Source organism: Lynx rufus, unplaced genomic scaffold (assembly GCF_022079265.1).
Source record: "Lynx rufus isolate CCGP_SWC_20201006 ecotype Redwood Valley unplaced genomic scaffold, mLynRuf1.p SCAF_3, whole genome shotgun sequence".
Lineage (NCBI taxonomy): Eukaryota > Metazoa > Chordata > Mammalia > Carnivora > Felidae > Lynx > Lynx rufus.
The window spans coordinates 128,487,804-128,505,951 of record NW_025814845.1 but is presented as its reverse complement, the minus strand read 5'-3'; the positions used below and the strand labels follow the sequence as shown (position 1 = coordinate 128,505,951).

Here is an 18,148-nt window from a genome sequence, read left to right as displayed (position 1 = left end):
CATATACTTAGCTAAGGTTAATCTTTTGAAACCACATATTAAAAATACAATGGTATCTTTGGTCAAGAAGAACCTTTCAATGCAGCAGAAACCCCAAAATTACTGAAATAAATAAGAACCTCTGGCATTAAAAAAAGTGGAAAAACCTCAGGCAGACAATATTTATGGAAGTATAAACATGTACCAATGAAAATGTATTTGTACAGCAAAATTAGCAAAAAAAAAATTATGCAACAAAAAAGAAAGTGGTCAAGTATTCCCATATTTCAAGGAAAAATCAAAACATAAATATTATTTGTTGATTGTAATACTATAGCCCTGCATCACTCCTGCAGCCTAAGGGGGGAGGGGGAATCAAAGATAAAGCAGAATGTTTTCTGTATAACCCAGGCATTCGTAGAGAATGGACTACATTATCACTGAACACTTTACTATCTGATCAATTGTGCTACAGTTAAAGAACTTTATACTCCCATAAAATAATGTCCTGTTTATATTCCTATGCCTGCGGCCAACCCTGTTGGTTTACTGACTCATCTAGTCCACTTCCAACCTCCTTCCTCCCTTACCCATTACCACTCCCAGTTTCCTCTGCAACTAGAGGTGGCAGTGAAACACTGCTTCAACTTATAAAAAATTAAGCCTAAGTCTGTTGGAGAGCTTCTGGGAAAGCTTTTGTTTTCCTGTTTTCCTGCTAAGAGAGACAGTCATTCCATCAACTTCTCTTTCCTCTCTTCATTCTTCAGATAGGACAGAGGGGCTGTGGTAACCATCTTATGACCATGATGGAAAAGCCCAGACGATCACAAAGATGCCAACAATGATACCACTGAGTCATTGATTAAGATTAAGAGACACCTAGCTCTGGACTGAATGTGAGAAAAATAAACTTCCATTTAAGCCACTATTAGTCAGATATTCAATTACTTGCAGACAAAAGTAATCTTTATCAAACATCTTAGAAACCTTTAAAGCTGGTAAGAACACAGTTTAGAAGCTGCCCCGTTGTATGTGTTCATTCATTCACTCATTTGTTCAAATGGTTAAGTGCCTACTTATATCGGGTTAGGTTATGGGGAAAGAAAGTTGAAGATTAAAAAAAGTCTCTTAGTTTGAGACACATACTTAATATGAAAGTGAGATGTACAAATACGAGTGTGATAAATGCTCTAATAGAGCATGAACAAACTTCAATAGTAGCAAAGAGGAACCATGAGATTTTGTTTTGTTTTGTTTTTTCAGAATTCAAAGTCTAGGTTTTTAAGTCAGAAAACTACAAGACTGGCCCAAACCAGTCCTGTTCTGTCCTCCCAAATGGCAAATTAAAGATAGGAGAGGAGGAAGAGAGTCTGGGAAGCAAGCAAGAAAGTTAGACACAGTGAGGATTTCTGATAACCCTGACCCACCTACAGCTATCAGAGCACGAGAGGTGCAAAGAAACACCCTAGCCTATGTCATCTGAAGCACAGTGGGCCTGGAACAGCTCCCCCTCATTCTTACAGACTACAGTGGTCTGGGAGACTTAGCTGGGAGTGAGGGTACCATGCTCGAGAAAAAGAGAGGGTGCACCAACCTGAGTAGAAGATGCAGCTGCAAGGCAGAGGACTAAGCAGCAACACTGATATTTTAGGGTGAGGCCACCCTGGATAAATGCTAAGGACCAGACTCTTCAGCCAAAACCATTCCTATGTAAGCCAGAATGCACATTATGTAGTTCTATACACACCTGGTCTTTGCAAAAAATAACAAAGGCTAAAGCAATTCTATGTATGAGTCATTGTCGTAAGCAGTTATATATGACATATTTAATTGTTACAACTATCCTATGAAGTAGAAACTATTAGAAACACTGCGCACATGAGAAAAGAGGTGAAAGAAATTTCTAGTAAATGGAAGAAGTTGGATTTGAATCTAAAGAATCTGGGTCTGGAGTCTACTCTTTACCACCCTGGTCTCTGTACCCACTATGCCCTTCACCCTCAACTGCCTCATGAGCTCCCATACATCTTTCCAGAACCAACCTAAATGTCTCCTTCCTTAACTGCAAAGGCTATCCTCAGCAGAACTAACTTTCACCCCTTTTTGTACTACCATCTTCTTCGGTAGAACACATATCACACCGTCCTGCAACGATTTGTGGATGTATGTGATGCATGTCCTCACTACACTGTGAGGTCTTGGGGACAGGAACTGCCTAATTTATCATTATGTCCCTCTCATCAGTCACAATGTCTGACATAGCAAGCATTCACTAAACATTTACTGAACTGAATGAATTTCAGTAGAAATAATGCCTATTTTTATTTAAAAACATTTCAAAGTTGTCCACACAGCCCAATAGCGAACTGACTCTTTATTCACCCAGTTTTGGCAACAAAGAATTCTATACACTCATTTCTAAAAACTAGTTTAAAAAATAAATCTTTAAATTATCATAAGAGAATCTAGTAGTGCCTCCCAAATCCAGCTGTGTCCGAAATCTAGCTTAGTGTGGATTTCCCAATGTAATGCTTAACTGCTCCCAGAAAACATGTCTGCCAGACCTCTTCCACTAGAAATAAATGGGTTGTAAAACAGAACTTGGATGAAGAACTATGGAAGATCTTAGCAGAGCAAAATAATTTAAAAAAAATAAAAAGGATAATTTCCATAATTCTGACCCCTTAATTTTAAAAATCAGTTAAAAACTGCTCCATAGACTAGTTGCAGCACTAATGGAATCCTCTGTATCAGTGAATGGTCTCATTAGAACTAACTTCATATCCTTCATTTCCTTCAATTCTCACTCGCTCATCAAACACCTGTCATATGCCAAGAACTGCTGAGTCCTGAGGATGCAGGCTGACTAAGTGACAGGGTCAAGTAAACACCTGCAGCACAGGGTGGTGGACTGGAGACGCACTCAGGATGCTATGGCAGCAAAGAAAAGAAATACTCAAGTCAGAATGGGGAGTCCTAGAAGGATAGACAGGGCCATGGACACAAAAACAAAAGCATCTTGGAAACGGTATCCCTTTTGGGAAAAGATTTAAAAGTGTGCATTTTGAATCAGTAGTTTTAGAGTCGAATGATACAAAGTATGCAAAAGCTCAGCTATGGTAAGAATTTTATGTCCTCCCTCCAAAGTTCCTATATTGAAATCCTAACCCCAAAGGTAATGCTGATAACCTTAGGTAGGTAAGGCCTTTCGGAGGTGCTCACATCATGTGGGTGGAGCCCTCAAGAATAGGATTAGTGCCATACAAAGAGGCTCCAGAAAGTGCCCAAGCAATTAAACCATGTGAGGATACAATAAGAAGCCGGTGACCCGAAGAGTGCTCCTATCTGAGCAGTTTCCAGAACTGTGAGAACAAATTTCTGTTGTTTATAAGCTCCCTAGTCTGTACTATTTTGTTATAGCAGCCTGAATGGGCTAAGACAAACTCTTCAAATGGTACCTGGCTAAGTGCTCAATGAATTTTGGCTGCCATTTCAACATCAGAATCAGTGGTCCCCTTGGTCCCCCTTGGGAATCCCCTCCATCCATCAAAATCTACTTAACCTGCAGCTCAAAATAATCATTTCTAAGAATTCTCTTTTAAGTATGTTGGATTTATAAAAATCTTACATCCTCTAAACTCATATAACTAGGACCCATAGAAAAGATAGTATTTGGCACTACTCTTACATAAACTGGAAGTTGATTATGTCTTTTCACAAAAAGTTAATTAACTATTTAAGGTATTTATCTTGCCTTACCAAGTACAGTGTAAATTATTCAACATGAAACACACATTCTATTATTTTCATACTGCCCAAACAACTTAGAACAGTGTGTGCACAGAGCAGGCATATAGTCCTATCTGTCAAAGCAGTTAATGCAACACCAAACAGTTGATGGCTTATGTGCCATCTTAGAAGATGTTAAAGAAAAACATAAATTATAACCATGAGGCTTTTAGACTGTCTTTAATAATGATAAATATATATAACCTAAAGGCAAGAGAGAAAAAAATGTTTCCTGATTTAATTTTCAGATCTACCACAAGAATGTCCATTCTCAAGAGATGAATACATTCCTGCACATGATTGGAATCACTGGTAGAACCAAAGCAGAACAAAATGAATGAATGAATGAATGAATGAATGAATGAGAGAGAAAGAAAGAAAGAAAGAAAGAAAGAAAGAAAGAAAGAAAGAAAGAGTGGGAGGGAGGAAAGAGGAAAATTTAGAGTTCCCTCACTCTGTCTAATCTGGAAGTCATTTAACAAGAAACTCAAAAGAAGTTAACCTCTCACTTTGGCAATATGCCAAATAAACTAATCCTTCAGTACAACCTTGAATTTGGAATCTGGTTCACTGTCACACTAAATAAGTACCTTCTATCTTTATATAAATCCTACCATCTCTTGAAGCATTTTTAATCTTACCATTCATTCATGAAACTAGCCATATTACACTTTCACTCTTAACTTTAGCACAGGTTACATATTTTCTTTTTTTTTTTCTTTTTTTTTTTTTTAATGTCTATTTATTCTTGAGAGATAGAGACAGAGCAAGAGCAGGGTTGGGGCAGAGAGAGACACAGAATCCGAAGCAGGCTCCAGGCTCTGAGCTATCAGCACAGAGCCCAACGCGGGGCTTGAACCCACAGACCGTGAGATCATGACCTAAGCCAAAGTCAGACACCTTAACCAACTGAGCCACCCAGGCATCCCACAAGTTCTTTCTTCTAAGGAACAAATCTTAACTTCTACAAACTACCTCCAGGATCTTGTAAAATGTTTTGCACGTAGGAGACCCTCAAATATTTGTTCTGACTGACCAAATAAACTTACAGTATATCGTGGATGAGTACTAATTTAGCTGAATCTGTTGGCTACCATAGACTGAGTACCTAGTACGCCAGGCTTTACATACATCACTTAATCTGTATCACAACCCTTTGAAGTATCTCTCTATTTTACAAACTGGGAAACTGAGGCTTTAAAGAGCTAAAGAAAGTTTTCTAAGATCCTACAGCCAGTAAGAAGTAAAGCTGTGATTTCAATCCATGTCTGATTTCTAACTACTTCTCTTTCCATTGAGCCACATTGCTTCTCTAAAATGATAAGCGATCTCCAGAACCATGGTTGAGGGGCACAGAATGATACTGACGTGCCATCTCAAATTTTAGTTAAAGAATAAAGTAGGTTTCGGTCAGTGAAAAGGCACTAAGGCTTTTTGTTTTTGTTTTTTAATAACTATATACAGCAAATGTCAAAGGCTATCAACGTTTTACAAATGACATATCAAAATCATGTTTTTCATTTACCTCTGGAGTGTTTAGAACAGAGGGTATAGGACTACTGCCTAGGTGTACATCTCTGACTTGACCTGATTTCTGAGCAGGTGTGTAAGATTAATCTTTGACCTCCAACTTGTCAATGGAGGTGGGGAGGGAAGGGTGTGTCACAAAATACATTTGATGCCAACTCTCAGACCTGTAGGAAGAGGGATATATTGACAGTAACTAATGAGAACATCCTATTCCTCGAACACTCAGAACAAACAGTGATATTAAGTTCACTTTTTGAAAATAGATTCACTGTACTAGAGATTCTTACTAGATCTCTTCTTTACTTCTCTTAAGGCTTGCCAAGCTCCCCCACTTGCTAAGTAGATATTATGCTAAATCCAGAGGCAAAGAAATAAAAAACGTACATTTGGCTGTTTTTTCCTCAAAGGTAAAGAGTTCCTCTGGCTCAAGAAGTCAACCAACAAATGTTTAATCAGCACCTGTTATGCCCAGTTTCAGGCACAAATAATTGCCCAGAAGAAGGTAAGATATACCCCCAAAACACCAACCATAAAGAAACAAATTGATAAACTGGCCTTCAACAAAATTAAAACCTTCTGTTCCTCAAAAACTAGTTAAGAGGATGAAAAGACAAATTGAAGACTGGTAGAAAAAAAGTTCAGAGAACATTTGTCTAGGAGGGGATTTGTACCCAGAATATACAGAGAATTGTCTAAACTCAATAATAAAAACCCAAGTTTTAAAAAAGGCAAAAAGAAATTTTTTTTTTTTAAGTAAAAGATCTGTACTGACACTTTGTCAGTGAAGATTTATGGATGACAAATAAACACAGGCAAAGATGCTCAACATTACTAGTCACTGGGGAAACGGAAAAAAAGCCACAATATCACTATATACTTATTAGAATGGGTATCATACCAAGTATTGACAAGGATGTGGAGAGACCAGGAACTCATACACTCCTGACTGGAATGTAAAATGGCACAACTATTTCAGAAAACAGTTTGGCAATCTCTTAAAAAGTTAAACATAAACTTGCCACATACAATCCAGCCATTCCATTCCTAGGTATTTACCCAATATAAATAAAAACATATGTCCCTACAAAGGCTTGTACACAAATATTTATAGCAGCTTTATTTCTAATAGCCCAAAACTAGAACACACAAAAGCCCCAAACGTCTATCAACAGCTAAACAGACTGTCATATACCCATACAATGGAACACCACTAAGCAATAAAAATAAATGAATAAGACAGCAACATGGATACATCTTTAAATAATTATGCTCAGTAAAAGAAGCCAGGAAAAAAGAATACATTACTGTATGATTCCATTTATATAAAGAACTCTTAGAAATATTTTTAAAAAATTAAAAAGAAGGGGGGGTGGACCTGGGTGGCTCAGTTGGTTAAATGTCCTACTTCGGATCAGGACATGATCTCACAGCTCTTGAGTTTGAGCCCCGCTCATCAGCCTCTGTGCTGACAGCTCAAAGCCTGGAGCGTGCTTCAGATTCTGTGTCTCTCTTTCTCTCTCTCTCTTTCCGCTCCCCTCCCTGCCCCTGCTGTTCATGCTCGCTCGCTCTCTCTCAAAAATAAACACTAAAAAAAATTTTTTTAACTCTTGGAAATATAGTGACAGAAAGCAAATCAGTGGTTGCCTAGGGATGGGGGCAGGGGAAACAGTGCAGAGAAGCGAAGGGCAGGAGAGAAAGACTAAAAAGGGGAATAAAGAAACTTTTAGGGATGAAGGATATGCTCATTACCTTAACTGTAGTGATGGCTTCATGGATGTATACATATGCCAAAACTTGGCAATTTATAAACTTTAAATATGAGAAATTTTTGAATGTCAAATATTCTTCATTAAAGCAATTAAAAACTAATCAAGAAGACTTATACATATGAAAAGTTAAAAAAAAATTTAAATCTGTGTATGTATCCTCTAAGATGGCCAAAATGATCCCTGCCCCTTGCTATTTATGCCCATTTGTAATCTCTGCTTGCAACTGGGCTGTATTTAATGACTTGTTTCATTAAAACACACTACAGCAGATGTAAAGAGATGTCACTTTCAAGATTAAGTTACAAAAAAACACAGTAGTGTCCTTCTGCCTTGGACTCTCCACATGCTTGCTCTGTGAACTGTCCTATGGAGAAGCCCAGGATATAAGGAATGACGGAGGTCTCTGCCTAAAAACTATCAAGGAATTAAGGCCCTCAGTCCAACAGCCTTCAAAGGGCTAAATCCAATAACTATATGATTGAGTTTGGAAGTTAATCCTCTCCCAGATGAACCTTCTGATGAGTACGCAGCCCCAGCCAACTGTCAGACTACAACCTCATGTGAGACTCTGAGCCAGACGTACCTAACTAAACCATGTCTGGATTCCTGATCCACAGAAACTGTGAAATATCTATGTTTGTTTCTTTGAGCCACAAAATTTTGGAGTACACAGTTTGTTACAAAGTAAAAGACAACTAATAAAAAATCTAAGTCACATTTATATAAAAGAAAGTCTTCAAAGCAATTATATCCATTTAGAACACATTCAGCTACAGTAACAGAACATTTGACTAAAACTGGATTAAACAGTCCAGACGTGAGACAGTCCAAGGTTAGTGCAGCATTTCAAAATGCCACCAGAGACCCAAGCCCTTTCTATTCAGGCTCTGACATTAAGGGACAGGTCTCCATCCTAATGCATGTTATTGTAGGGTTACAATATGATCTCATGTCCACTATGGAAAAGAAGGGGAAGGGATTTTGCCTTTATCAGGAAAGTAAACACTTTCCTACAAACCTCAGAGATACTCTTCCACTTATATCTCACTCATCAGAACTGTTTTCCATTGCCACCCTTAGTTGCAAAGGAGTGTGGGAAGATGAGCATTTTTTTTTTTTTTAAGTAAGGCACACTGCTGCCTCAACAAAGTGTTTTGTTAGTAAAGAAGAAAGGGGCAGTGCTCATTACATAGGCAACCAGCAGTATGAGCCAAAGCAATACATTATATCATGGTAAAACCAAAAATATTACAGTTTGTTTAGAGAAGGCCAAACCTACTATAAGCTATGGGGCCTTGAGAAGGTTTCTGAAAAGAGAGATGTTTAGAATTTGGCTAAGTAGAAAGGAAGAGCAAGGGAATTCTCAAAGAGGATAAAGGAACAAAAAACCATGAAGACAGGAAAATGCAATAAGACCTGAAAGTATATTACCCTGTATAAAGTTTTAATTGTCATGATTAACTTTTCAAAAAATTGCTGAGTGACAAATATGCATGTTGTTTCCTAGCATGGAAAAAATGTGGCACCATGTTTAAAAGATAAAACATGGGTAAAGGATCTGAATATGTATTTCCCTAAGGAAGATATACAAATGGCCCATAAACACATGAAATGATGCTCAACATCACCAGTCACCAGGCAAATAGAAAGCAAAACCGTAACTAGATGCCACTTCACAACCACTAGGATGGCTAAAGTCAAAAAAGCCAGGTAATGATAAATTTCAGTAAGGATGTAGTAAAACTGGAAGCTTCATGCACTGTAAAAATGGAAACTGGTGAAGCCAAATTAGAAAGAAGTATGGAAGTTCTTCAAACAACTAATCATGTTGTCATATGACCCAGCAAATCCCAAGAGAAATGAAAAAATGTCCACACAAAAACTTGTACATGAAAGTTTATAGCAACATTGCATATTAACAGCCAAAAGGTGAAAACAATCCAAATGGCCATTAACTGAGGAATGGATAAACAAAATGTGGTATATTCATATAACGGAATATTATTTAGCCATAAAAAGGAATGAAGTACTTCTACTACAACATGGACAAACTTTGAAAACATTACGTTAAATTAAAGAAGCCAGTTGAGAATGATACACATGCTGTGATTCCACTCATATGAAATGTCCAGAACAAGAAAATTTACAAGAGACAGAAAGTAGCTTACTGGTTGCCTGTGGCTAAGGCAAGGATAAGTGGGCTTCGTCCACCTTGGTCCAAACCACCATTATTTCATAGCTGGATTATTTCAATAACTTAACCTACTTGGTTTCCCTGCTTCCATTCTTTGCCCACTAATGGATTCTGAGTGCCTAGGATAGTTATCACAGAAGACAGTAGGTATTCAATAATTTAGTTGTTATTATTCTGACTCCCAAGTCCTATGCTCTTTTCCAGTTTTTTTCTCCTGATTTATTTTACAAATATCATGGTAGGAGAGACAGTGCTACTCAGCATTCAAACTACCTTCCTATTTTGGGGAACTGCTGGTACCAATAGGAGGCAGCTACCTCTCATCACAAAAACTGGAAATTCCATGGGACACCTGGGTGGCTCAGTCAGTTAGGCATCCGACTCCTCTGATTTAGATTCAGGTCATGATCCCATAGGTTTAGGAGATTGAGCCCTGCACTGGGCTCTGTGCTGATAACACAGAGCCTGCTTGGGATTCTCTCTCTCCCTCTCTTTCTCTGCCCCTCCCTCTGCACTCTCTCTCTCTCTCTCTCTCAAAACAAATAAATAAACTTTAAAAAAAAAAAAGAGAAGAAGAAAGAAAGAAACTAGACACCCCAATTACTTATTTCACCAGTTCCCCTGGCAACTAGAGTGTGAGAATGTAACCCAGGCTTGGCCAGATCACAGGTACCTCCATAAAATGTGACTGGTAGCTGGGACAGAAGTTTTTTGAGGGATTTTTATGTTTGTTTTCTTTTCTTTGGCAGCAGCAACATCTGGTTCTTCAGCCTGAGTCAGAAGCACCAGTGGAATCATCTTCTGAGGTCAGCAATGTCAGTAGAGTTAGGTGCAGTGTTCATGGCTCTGGAGCAGCAGAATCCTCACCAGACAGGTTTCATGGTGCGACTTTGGCTGTGGTCTGGCTGTGTACCTTCCCTCAGTTCCTGCCTACTTTTAGAACTGGGTTTTCAGCCTTCCCAGTGATTCTGCAAATCCATCTTGTATCTTTCAACAAATTCCTTTTCTGCTAATGTCAGCCAGAGTTAATATGCATTGCTTATAGTTAAAAACAATGACTGACAGAGGGCTCCTTACAAACTAACTCTTTAAACTTCTTAAACCCATGAGCAACATTTTAAACAGTGGTATTTCAGGAGGATTTTCCTATGAAGAAATGTAATCTCACGTTACCTCCAAACAGAAATAAATTCATTTCCTTTACTATTCTTTTTTTTTTTTTAACTTTATTTATTTATTTTGAGAGAGAGAGTGTGTGTGGGGAAGGGACAGAGAGAGAGGGAGACAGAGAATCCCAAGCAGACTCCATGCTGCCAGCACAGAGCCCAACACAGAGCTCAGAACTCACGAAACCATGAGATCATGATCTGAGCTGAAACCAAGAGTCAGACAGTTAATTGACTGAGCCACCCAGGCGCCCCTCCTTTACTATTCCTTTTTAAAAAAAAAATTTTTTTTTTAACGTTTTTATTTTATTTTCTGAGAGACAGAGACAGAGTGCTAGTTGGGGAGCGGCAGAGAGAGAGGGAGACACAGAATCTGAAGCAGGCTCCAGGCTCTGAGCTGTCAGCACAGAGCCCAACGCGGGGCTCGAACTCATGAACCGTGAGATCATGACCTGAGCTGAAGTCGGATGCTTAACCCACTGAGCCACCCAGGCGCCCCCCTCCTTTACTATTCTTGATTAACTTTTCCTGGTCCTGTTATCTTCTCGAGAATCAGAATTCTTCCTCGCCTCACTCCAAAACAAGTCCATTGCCTATTTCCCTGAAGTTCCATTTCTTACCTACACTATAAATTCCACATGGTAATTCACCCCCTCAGTTGCATAAAAGAATAAAAAAATACTTCATTAAAATGTATTGGAATCTTGTAGTACAGACTAAATGCATGTTCTTGGAAACAATCAAGATTTCCTTTAATAGCTGAATGAATAAACAAACTACAGCACAACTATGAAATGGAATATTATTTAGCAATAAAAAGAAATGAGCTATCAAAAAAAAAATGAGCTATCAAGCCACCAAAAGACATGGAGGAAAGCTAAATATACATTACTAAGTGAAAGAAGCCAATCTGAAAAGGCTATAGACTGTACGATTCCAACAATATCATATTCTGGGAAAGGCAAACTACAGAACAGTAAAAATACCAGTGGTTGCTAGGAGTTAGGGGAGAGGGAAGGATGGAGGGATAACTCCAGCACAGGAGATTTTTAGGGCAGTAAAACTATTCTGGAATCCTGCATTCTGTATCCTGTAATTGTGCATATATAACATTTATGCATTTGTCAAAATTCACAGAATATGCAATATAAAATGTGAACCCTAATATATAGTATGGACTTTATTTAATAACAAGAGATCAATACTGACTCATCAATTATAACATGTACAACACTAACACAAAATGTAAATAATAGGGTAAATTTTGTGTTTGGTGGGGTGTAGGGGGTGGTACAGGTGTCCCCATTTTTCAAAAGTTCATGTTATACCACTTTGTTTTTATGAAAGACCTACATTAGTACCTATTTTTGCTGAGAGAAATCTGAAGGGTATTTTGCTTTTACAAAAAAAAGATAAAAAGCAAAAAGAGTGTTCAGCATTCATTTTGCAGCAAGCCCTTATGGAGGCAGCGTGCACCCAGAGCAGTGAGAGTGGCCCCAAGCTCCTTCCCTGGGAACTATACTCAGCATGTCAGCATCAAGCTCCATAGCATCGAACTGTGTCTATGAGCATTTGTGCTTTACTTTGATGTATTTTGTGCCTCCATTAGCAAGATGTGCCCTAAGGTATCAGAAAAGCCTAAGAAAGGTTACTTTTGGGGTCTAAAATCACTCAAAGATTTTTTCCATATAGGTTAATGGTAATTGCTTTTTTGCTTCACACCATTTTAGCTCACAAAAAGTTTCATAGGAATACTCCACTTTCAGATGGTGGGAGAAAACTATACAGCTGACCACTGAACAATGCAGAAGTTAGGGGCAACCCTCATGCAATCAAAAATCCATATACAACTTTTGACTCCTGGGTGGCTCAGTTGATTTAGCCTCCGACTCTTGGTTTCAGCTCAGGTCATGATCCGAGGGTTGTGGGATCCAGCCCCACATCGGGCTCTGTGCTGAACATGGAATCTGCTTGAAATTCTCTCTCTCTCTCTCTCTCTCTCTCTCTCTCTCTCTCTCTCTCTCTCTCTCCCCCTCTCCCTCTCCCTCACTAGTGCTCTCTTTGTCTCAAAAAAAAAAAAAAAAAAGTAAGTGCTAATAGCCCACTGTTGACCAGAAGCCTTACCAATAACATAAATAGTTGATTAACACATATTTTTTATGCTATCATATACTGTATTCTTACAATAAAGTAAGTTAGGGAAAAGTAAATGTAGATAATTATAAGAAAAAGAAAATACATTTACAGTACCATATGTATAAAAAAAAATCCACGTATACGTGAACTCATGAGGTTTAAACCCATGTTGTTAAAGGGTCAACCACATTTGGGAACTCTCTGTACCTCCCCACCCCTTTTTCTGTAACCCTAAAAGGAACTAAAATATTATAAAATAATATCATGATGTGGGAAGATGAAGGTTAAAACATTCTAAGATCCTTGTACTGTTTGGAAGAAAGAGATGTTGATTATCTCTAGACTTTGAATCAAATAATGCATGTTAAAAATTTAATGGAAACCACATAAGATGAAATAAAAACAAATTTCTTTCTTACAAAGCAAATCTATAATTTTTTTAAGTGTGGTGGCTTACCTGAGACTCCAGAACCTCCAGCTTGCGTTTCCTTGCATGAAGAGCTTTACTTGGAAAAGCCCAATAATAATTAGACGTTCCAATCCTCTCACAATCAACCATACCGTCATCAACTAAGCTTTGAAGGACTTCTTTTACTGACATAGCAGCTAAAAGAGAGAATTTTTAAAGACTACATTAAGACACATCCTATACAATTAAAAGGCTAAAAACTAGGAAAATACCTGCAATAAGTATTACAGAAGGGGTACTTAACAAAGGAGCTTTTAAAAATAAAAATAAAATACTACAATGGAAAAACAGAAGTACATCAATGAACAAAAACAAAATATACACAGTCAATAAACAAAAATGTTTAACCCCACTAATAACTGAAGAAAGCAAAATAAAGCAATGACATATGATTTCTTGACTACAATATCATAAAAGATTTAGGGTAATGAGTACCCTCATCATGGGTAGAGAATATGACAATATATATTGAAAACCTTAGATTTATGCATACCTTTTATGTAGAAATTCCACTATTTTAAATTCAGCCAAAGAAAATGACAGACAAGCATAAGGATGCTTGTCAAAGCACTGTTTTCAATAGCAAAAAACTGGAAACCAATCCAATAACTGGACTTGTAATATTGTGGGGCGCCTGAGTGGCATAGTCGATTAAGCGTCTGACTCTTGATTTCGGCTCAAGTCATGATCTCACGGTTTGAGTTTGAGCCCTGCATGGGGCTTTGTGCTAAACTGCAGAGCCTCCTTGGGATTTTTCTCCCTCTCTCTCGGCCCCTCCTCCACTTGCTCTCTGTCTCTCTCTCTCAAAATAAATAAAAACAACTTAAAAAAAAAAAGCATTTATTGTGACAGGATACTATACAATCATTAAATTTATGTTATAAAATATTTAATGGCATGGATATATATATATACATTCAAAATGTGTATAAAATATAAAAAAATAAAGTTAAAATATGTACTAATGTGACAGAAGTTATCTCTTTAAGAGGCAATTTTTATTTCCTCTTTTTGTTCATTTTTCTTATTTTTTCCAACAATGAACATGTTTTGCCTTCTTTGCTAAGAAAACTAACAAAAGAAAAAAAAACTTGTGAAAAATTAAACAATAAAACAATAAACTGAATATTACGGTTAAGGGTAAGATAAAAAATCAGAAAGTTTTCAAAAGTAGCATATAAAAATGTAAAGTCAAATATGACTTTATTTGAAATTCATGAACAATTCTTACTTTCTATTAAGTAAAATGTACTGAGAAATTATCCATATTTTTATGTCCACTTTAATTTTTTCTACAGATTCCTAAATATAATAAAATCTATTAGAAAACTAAAGATTCAATAAATTTAAAAAAAAATCGACACCGAATGTGCAAAACATCCAACCTCACTCGTAAAGAAATACGAAGTGAAACGAAATGTCAACGATTCTAAAAATGAAAACACAATTCTGAGAAATGAATGTGAATATAATTTGGAATAGCCTTTCCTGAAGGCACTTTGAGAATATGTATTAAATGTCTAAAACTACACAAGTCTCTATTTTCCACTCTATTTCTAGGAGCATTTCCTAATGAAGTGATAGGAGATGTGGGGGAGGAAAAAAAAGTATGGGTAAGGAGAGAAAGGGATGAATAGGTGGAGCACATTGAGATTTTAGGGCAGTAATAAAATCCTCTGCGTGACACAATAATGATGGATCCGTGTCATTATACACTTGTCCAAACTCACAGAATGCAATGCAAACCATGGACTTTGGGGGATTAGGATGTGTCAGCTGTAACAAACGGACCACTGATGAGTGATGCTGACAGCAGGAGAAGCTTTACATGTGGGGGAGCAGGAAGCATATGGGATATCTCTGTACCTTCCACTCAATTCTGCTATGACCCTAAAACTGCCCTAAAAAATCACGTTTTTAGAAAAAAATTCATAGATAGTATGTTACACATTAATTTTAGCAGCAAAGTTTGTGAACAACCTAGGTGTTCAACAAAAGGTAACAAGCTAAGCAAATTAGGGTATAGTGGGTGGTCACAGAATGAAACATTAGGAGATGCAGATGTTGTGCATCTTTTTTTTTTTTTTTAAGTTTATTTATTTATTTTGAGAGACAGAGGAAAAAAGGGAATCTGGGGCTGACAGCACAGAGCCCCACGAGGGGCTCAATCCCATGCACTGTGAGATCATGACCTGAACAGAAATCAAGAGTCAGCCACTTAACCAACTGAGCCACCCAGGCACCCCACATCATTCTTTAAGCAAATGACATAATGAAATATAGATGACATAATGTTATATGAAAAATGCATGAACACAAAACTGCATATACAGGACAGTTCCCTCAAAAAAAAAAAAAAGACAGGATACATACATACATACACAAATAGAACCAAAGAATAAGACACCAAAATAACACCAAAATGTTAACAGTGGTGATCCCAGAATAGAGGGCTTATGAACAATTTTTACTTATAAACGTGTATAGCTTATACAATGAAAATAAGATTTAAATACATATATATATACATATATATGTGTGTATGTCTATATATATGTATATATATATAGACACACACACACACACACACCATATATAGGGGGTTTAACAGTGACCCTTCAAAAGATAACCCCCAAATCCTGTGAATATGACCTGATTTGGAAAAAGGGTCTGTATAGATGCAGTTAAGGATCACAGATGAAATCATCCATGTTTTAGGGTGGTATGGCCCAAATCCAATGACATATGTCCTTATAAGAGATAGAAATGGAGAAAATAAAAGGGAAGTCTACGTAAAAACGAGGCAGAGATTAGAACAATGTGTCTATAAGCCAAGTACTGCTGACAGCCACCAGAAGCCAGGAGAGAAGCAGGAGACAGATTCTCCTTCAGAACCTCCAGAAAGAACCAACCCTACCAATACCCTGATTTTAGACTTCTGGCTTCCAAACTTTGAAAGAATAAATTCTACTGTGTTAAGCTACCAAGTTTGTGGTAATTTGTTACAAAAGCTTAGAAAACCACTACACCATGTAAAGATATGAAGTCACATTTAACAAATACAAGAATAGGGGCGCCTGGGTGGCGCAGTCGGTTAAGCGTCCGACTTCAGCCAGGTCACGATCTCGCGGTCCGTGGGTTCGAGCCCCGCGTCGGGCTCTGGGCTGATGGCTCAGAGCCTGGAGCCTGTTTCCGATTCTGTGTCTCCCTCTCTCTCTGCCCCTCCCCCATTCATGCTCTGTCTCTCTCTGTCCCCAAAATAAATAAAAAACGTTGGGGGAAAAAAAAAAAAAAAAAAAAACAAATACAAGAACATAAATGAAATGTTTACTTCTCTTGAAGTAAATATACCTATAAATAAATAAATGTGTGCATGCATGTTTGTATAGGTATGCGTGCGTATTCCATTTTAATTTCCCTAAAGCAGATATTCCAAACACAAGAATCATGGCCACAGCCCAAAGACATCATGTAAGGACTTTTATAAACATTCTTCACCTGTAGAAATTTATGTTTTCATAAAGTGAAAGACTGTTACAGAAGTCTTAAAAAGGCATACTCACTAATGCCTTTTTCTTTGGGAGCAATCTTCTCCATGTCTTTTAATTGAAACACATCTTTCTGTTTAAAAGAGTTTAAAAAAAGATGAAAAACATATATTTATTTTCTACTATATATTCATATTTACCATAACTATATTAATAAAACTTTGTACTAAAAGTTGTGTCTGGTAATGAACAGTGTGACAGAATCAAGCATTTTAGAGCCAGAACAAACTGCAATTGTCTTGTTTGATACCTTCAACAGAATTTAAAAAGGGACAAATTTTGCATGAACATTCAATTCTTTAAAGTAACTGAAGATCAAAATGTAAAGAATATCTTCCCATCGAGGTATAAAGACTACTTACAATGAATCATTTAACATGAAATAATCACCTTCTCTGACACTGTGATTTTAAGAAAACAGTGATTTGCTTAGCATGCATCGTACGTCACAGATTTAGCAGTTTTAACTAAAAGTAAAACAGACAACTGACGGGTGTCTACTTGAGATTCTCTCTTTCCCTCTGCCCCTCTCCCCAGCTTGCATGCGTGCACGCTCCCTCTCAAAAAAAAACAAAGAAAACAAAAAAAAACTCAGTGACTAGTGAACTTCTGGAAGCTGCTCACACTCATTAATATGCTGTTATTAATTGAAGGCAGGGCTGAAAAGTTTTCAATCTGAAACAGCCAATTTTGATACTGAGAAAATGAACAATATCATAAAGGACAAAATAATTACCCTCACCACTCTCCCCAGCCTTCCACAGCCTAGTAAGAATGAAATCTACTTTTCTTGCTGAGACCACAGGAAAAATATTTTAACTGTGTACAAGTCATAATCCTCACATACAAATTTCATCAATTTATCTTTCTAATCATCATCATTAATATGATACTCTGTTCTGAATTGCCAATGACTTTTAGTAAGTCATTGAAGGGAGGTAACATTAGTAAAATTACACTTAGAAGGTAGTTTTTAAAATAAAGGTTCCCAGAGTGTTTTGCTTGTTTTACTGAGAATCTGAATTATCAAAATGAAAATGTCCTTATTAATTTCATATTCTATTTTGCCATTTTCTCTTATCTTCTTCACATCTGTATATAATGAAAGTAGCCAGTAGAATGTGGTCAGACTAGACTTTGAAGGTTCTATCAAGTATTAGGCTAAGACATAGGAAATTAGTGTTTTTTTGTAGGTCTAAGATTTGGACTTGAACTGGAAGAAGAAAAAAAAAAAGCTACTGTTGAGCAACATGGTAAAAAAACCAGCTTCTAGAGCCAGGTGCCTGGATTTAAATCCTGGCTCTACCACTTAGGACCTGAAACTTCAAACATATTTCCCGTTAGTGGCAGGCACAAATATCTGGAATAAATTAAGGAGGCCTACGATATGTAACACGATAGTCAGATTTATAAATGCAAAGAGGCAGCATTTAACACTGCCTAAAACCTAAAAATCAGATGATCCTCCCTGGATTTGAATCCTAGTGGTACTACCACTTTAATTTTTTGAGATCCAGGGCTGGTACCTTAGGCTGTGTCTCAGATGTCCTCATCTGTAGAATGAGAAT

General features: G+C 37.2%; 1 protein-coding gene across 1 annotated transcript in view; it reads right to left on the bottom strand.

Moving 5' to 3' along the window:
- The window catches only part of MND1 (meiotic nuclear divisions 1), a 64,168-nt gene that overhangs the window by 38,997 nt on the left and 7,023 nt on the right, over window positions 1-18,148 (bottom strand). Inside the window, exons 3-4 of the mRNA XM_047091904.1 lie at window positions 16,596-16,653; window positions 13,021-13,169 (exon numbers count right to left, since the gene is read on the bottom strand). Coding sequence (XP_046947860.1) covers window positions 13,021-13,169; window positions 16,596-16,653 — 207 coding nt within the window. The remainder of the gene's footprint in view (window positions 1-13,020; window positions 13,170-16,595; window positions 16,654-18,148) is intronic.